This window comes from Mustela nigripes, chromosome 13 (genome assembly GCF_022355385.1).
Source record: "Mustela nigripes isolate SB6536 chromosome 13, MUSNIG.SB6536, whole genome shotgun sequence".
Classification (NCBI taxonomy): domain Eukaryota; kingdom Metazoa; phylum Chordata; class Mammalia; order Carnivora; family Mustelidae; genus Mustela; species Mustela nigripes.
The window spans coordinates 39,953,292-39,957,050 of NC_081569.1; the positions used below are offsets into that span (position 1 = coordinate 39,953,292).

General features: G+C 56.3%; 1 protein-coding gene across 1 annotated transcript; it reads left to right on the plus strand.

The window, feature by feature from the left end:
- Positions 1–456: 456 nt before the first annotated feature.
- On the plus strand, positions 457–3,457 carry FOXB1 (forkhead box B1). Its single transcript, XM_059418509.1, has 2 exons — positions 457–757; positions 1,036–3,457. The coding sequence occupies exon 2, from the start codon at positions 1,092–1,094 to the stop codon at positions 2,067–2,069; it is 978 nt and encodes a 325-aa protein (XP_059274492.1). The 5' UTR covers positions 457–757; positions 1,036–1,091; the 3' UTR covers positions 2,070–3,457.
- The last annotated feature ends 302 nt before the right edge of the window (positions 3,458–3,759 follow it).

Sequence of the window (3,759 nt, forward strand, 5' to 3'; positions counted from 1 at the left end):
CCCGGTACAATGCAGAGGAAACAGAATACCCCAGCCAAGCAATTTCCATGTCAAACATCATCTGCGCGGCAGCTCGGTCTGTGAACGTGAGTGGTCGCCTGAATCCCTGCTCCGCGGCCGCCACCTCCTCATACCTTCACACCGCGCACCCTGGCCGGCGTCCCGCTCACCACCGGCGACCGAGGCTCTTCCCCCTCGCCCAATCTTGAGCTGGAAGTGATTCCTATTGGCCAAGGTGTCCATGTAAATAGGTGTGAAAGAAACCAGAGCTGGCCAGGCTCTCCCTTCTCGCTCAGTCCCCTCCCTCTGCAGCCCCCGCTCCCCCTCCTCTTCCTCCTCCTCCCAAGGCGATTGTCATATGATAGCTAAGAAGTGGCACATTAATGAAGCGCCGCTACAGGGGTCTTTTCTGCTCCTGTCACCGCTTAAAACTATCAGATGGTTCGAGGGAGGATATGGAGGCAGCCACCTAGCTCAGCGGAGCCGCGGAGCCCACAGCAGCGCCCTCCCGAGCCCCGAGGCCGCCCTGCTGCCGTCTGCGCGGGGACTCTGCAGCCGAGCTTGGCCGCCCGGGGATTTCACGGCCAGAAGCTCAGCGGACTGATCAGCTCCCGGCGCTGCAGGGCTGAGCTGCGAAGCTCGGAGACGTGCGGAGCCTAGCCGAGACCCGACACTGCGTCCCGGCTGCGCACTGGGAGGGACCCGAGAGCTGCAGTGCCATCCCGGATGCGGACGCACAACTTGGAGCAACTTTAAGGTGAGCCCTCTGGTTGCATCCCTGCCCCAGTCCCGCTCCAGGTCCAGCTCACTTCTATGCTTCCCTCGCGCAGCTCATCGGCTTCCCCTTTCGCGCCCCCTGGCCGCACCCCACTCTGCACTCAAAGTTGCCAGCTAAAGAGTGCGGGCGCGGGCTGATCCGGCGCCGCAGCCCCTACCCACCAAGTCTGGTCTGTACTCGGCCTGGCTGGCTGGCCTCGCGGTGTCTGTCTGTGCATCCATGCTCCCCCCTCTTCCCATTATCTTCTCCCCGTCCAGATCCAAGCAGCCGCCGGCCCGCGCGGACCCGGAGCGAGAAGGGGGCAAACAAGAAGATGCCTCGGCCCGGCCGCAACACGTACAGCGACCAAAAGCCGCCCTACTCCTACATCTCGCTGACCGCCATGGCCATCCAGAGTTCTCCAGAGAAGATGCTGCCGTTGAGCGAGATCTACAAGTTCATCATGGACCGCTTCCCCTACTACCGGGAGAACACGCAGCGCTGGCAGAACAGCCTGCGCCACAACCTCTCCTTCAACGACTGCTTCATCAAGATCCCGAGGCGGCCAGACCAGCCGGGCAAGGGCAGCTTCTGGGCACTGCACCCCAGCTGCGGGGACATGTTCGAGAACGGCAGCTTCCTGAGGCGCCGCAAGCGCTTCAAGGTGCTCAAGTCCGACCACCTGGCTCCCAGCAAGCCCGCCGACGCCGCGCAGTATCTGCAGCAGCAGGCCAAGCTGCGCCTCAGCGCGCTTGCGGCCTCCGGCACGCACCTGCCACAGATGCCTGCCGCCGCCTACAACCTGGGCGGCGTGGCACAGCCCTCGGGCTTCAAGCACCCCTTCGCCATCGAGAATATAATTGCTCGCGAGTACAAGATGCCTGGGGGTCTGGCCTTCTCCGCCATGCAGCCGGTGCCCGCCGCCTACCCGCTCCCCAACCAGTTGACTACCATGAGCAGCTCGCTGGGCACTGGCTGGCCACACGTGTACGGTTCCGCAGGCATGATCGATTCAGCCACCCCCATCTCCATGGCTAGTGGCGATTACAGCGCCTACGGCGTGCCACTGAAGCCGCTATGCCATGCAGCAGGCCAGACGCTGCCCGCAATCCCGGTGCCAATCAAGCCTACACCGGCCGCAGTGCCCGCGCTGCCCGCGTTGCCCGCGCCCATCCCCACTTTGCTCTCGAACTCGCCGCCCTCGCTCAGCCCCACGTCCTCGCAAACAGCCACCAGCCAAAGCAGCCCCGCCACTCCCAGTGAAACGCTCACCAGCCCGGCCTCCGCCTTGCACTCGGTGGCGGTGCACTGACCCCCAACAGCCGGAGCCCCCTCTTGTCCCCCTCCCGCAAGCTTATTTGCCTTCCCAGCCTCCCAGCCCTGCCCTCCTCCGCCTAGGACCGCCACCCCAACTTATCCAATTCACCTTCGGCCAACCCTCTCCCCACCAGGAGAACTTTGTTTTGGACCCAGAAGACAAAACACGAACTTGCAGATGACCTGGAGGCGCGTGGGAGCTGTCCTCGCCTTCACAAGAGGGGAAGGCAGGGGGCACCTGAGCCAAGCCCTCCGATTCCCGGCTCCCCCCACCCCCCCGCGCCCAAACCCTCTCCCATTTAAGAGGCTGGGGAGATCCTGCCTCCCGCCTTTGCCGAGAGGAGCACGTCTTCCCTCGGCCTGGACCGGCGGGGCTCTGGACTCCGCGCAGTTAGTTCCAAGACAAGAGAAACCGCCTCAGAGGTTTCCTGGAACAGATCTCCCCTTAGAGCTGCAGCCGCACAGCGGAGGGCCGGATCTCGTTTACGTCTTGGAAATCTGCCGGAAAAAGGGACCACTAATCTTCCTACCCCACTCGCCTCCGCCCATCGGGCAGGGGCTGGGCGGACCACAGCTTCCCGGAGTAGCGGCCCAGCCTCCCAGCTTCTGCGGAGTTGTTTTGTTTTGTTTTGTTTTGTTTTTGTTTCCTGCCAGAGGCTCCAGGCACTGGGAGTTAGGGGAGAGGCTGCCAAACTGAGAAGGGGACGCTAGTCCTCAACACGAGCAAAACAAAACTAAAAGTAACCTTGTAGTATTGTTTACAAAGGCGCCCGGTAAAATGTAAACAGTGAACTTGAATCTGTATTGCTTGGCGGGCGAGCGGGCAAAGCCCACTTTACAAGTACCTGTTGTAATGTGAATGTTTACTCTTCATTTCTGACCAGGTTTAGGGGAGGGAAGGGGGGATGGAAAGTTAATTGGGATGTTAACTTTCCTATTACTTAGAGACCTTTTAGCTATTTATTTTATTGTTGGAAGGAAAAAAAAGAAAAGAAAATGAAATGAGCCCAAACTAAGAAAGCATCAAGGGCAACCCTAGAAGAACTTAGCTCACTGGTAACATGAAGGAGATGTCACCGGATAGGTCTCCCATGGACAAGTCTTTCTGTTTGCTACAAGAACTTTCCCAAGAAGCTAAAGGGCTGCAAAGAGATGTAAATGCTTGTGAATAGGAATGATTATACACTGTGTAAAATGCACTTTTGTTTGCTATATTCCTTTAGAGTCTTAGGTAATTTGCTGGAAAACGAACTGTTGTTCTGGTGTGACCTGCTTAAGTTAAAAAAAAAAAGTTGTAGTGTCATCAGGGCTGTAAAATTTTTGCCTTTCATTTTTCTCCCTCCTTGTTCAGAATTAGCATGGCATTTTAAATATTGATGTTCTTGTTCCCAGCATGCCTGTTTTAAGACAAAGAATTTTAAAAAGGTGTCTACATTAAATTATGAATCTAGTCCAAATAATATTTTCTCATTAAAATATGTAAATCCAAATTTTAGTTTTGTGTGTTTTTGAAGAGTTGCTGCAAAATAACTTTACAAAAGATAGATGTAGTGCTTCTCTAAGCATGCTTTTGATAATACATTGTCTGAATAGTTTGTCTCTTTCATATCTTATTTTTTAAAATAGTCAATCTCCCCCACTTGCAGATTGAGGGAGAAATTATTCAAATGGATTCCTGAAGCCGA

Excerpts from the sequence above, each read along its gene's own strand:
- FOXB1 (XM_059418509.1), top strand. The coding sequence starts at position 1,092 with ATGCCTCGGCCCGGCCGCAACACGTACAGCGACCAAAAGCCGCCCTAC.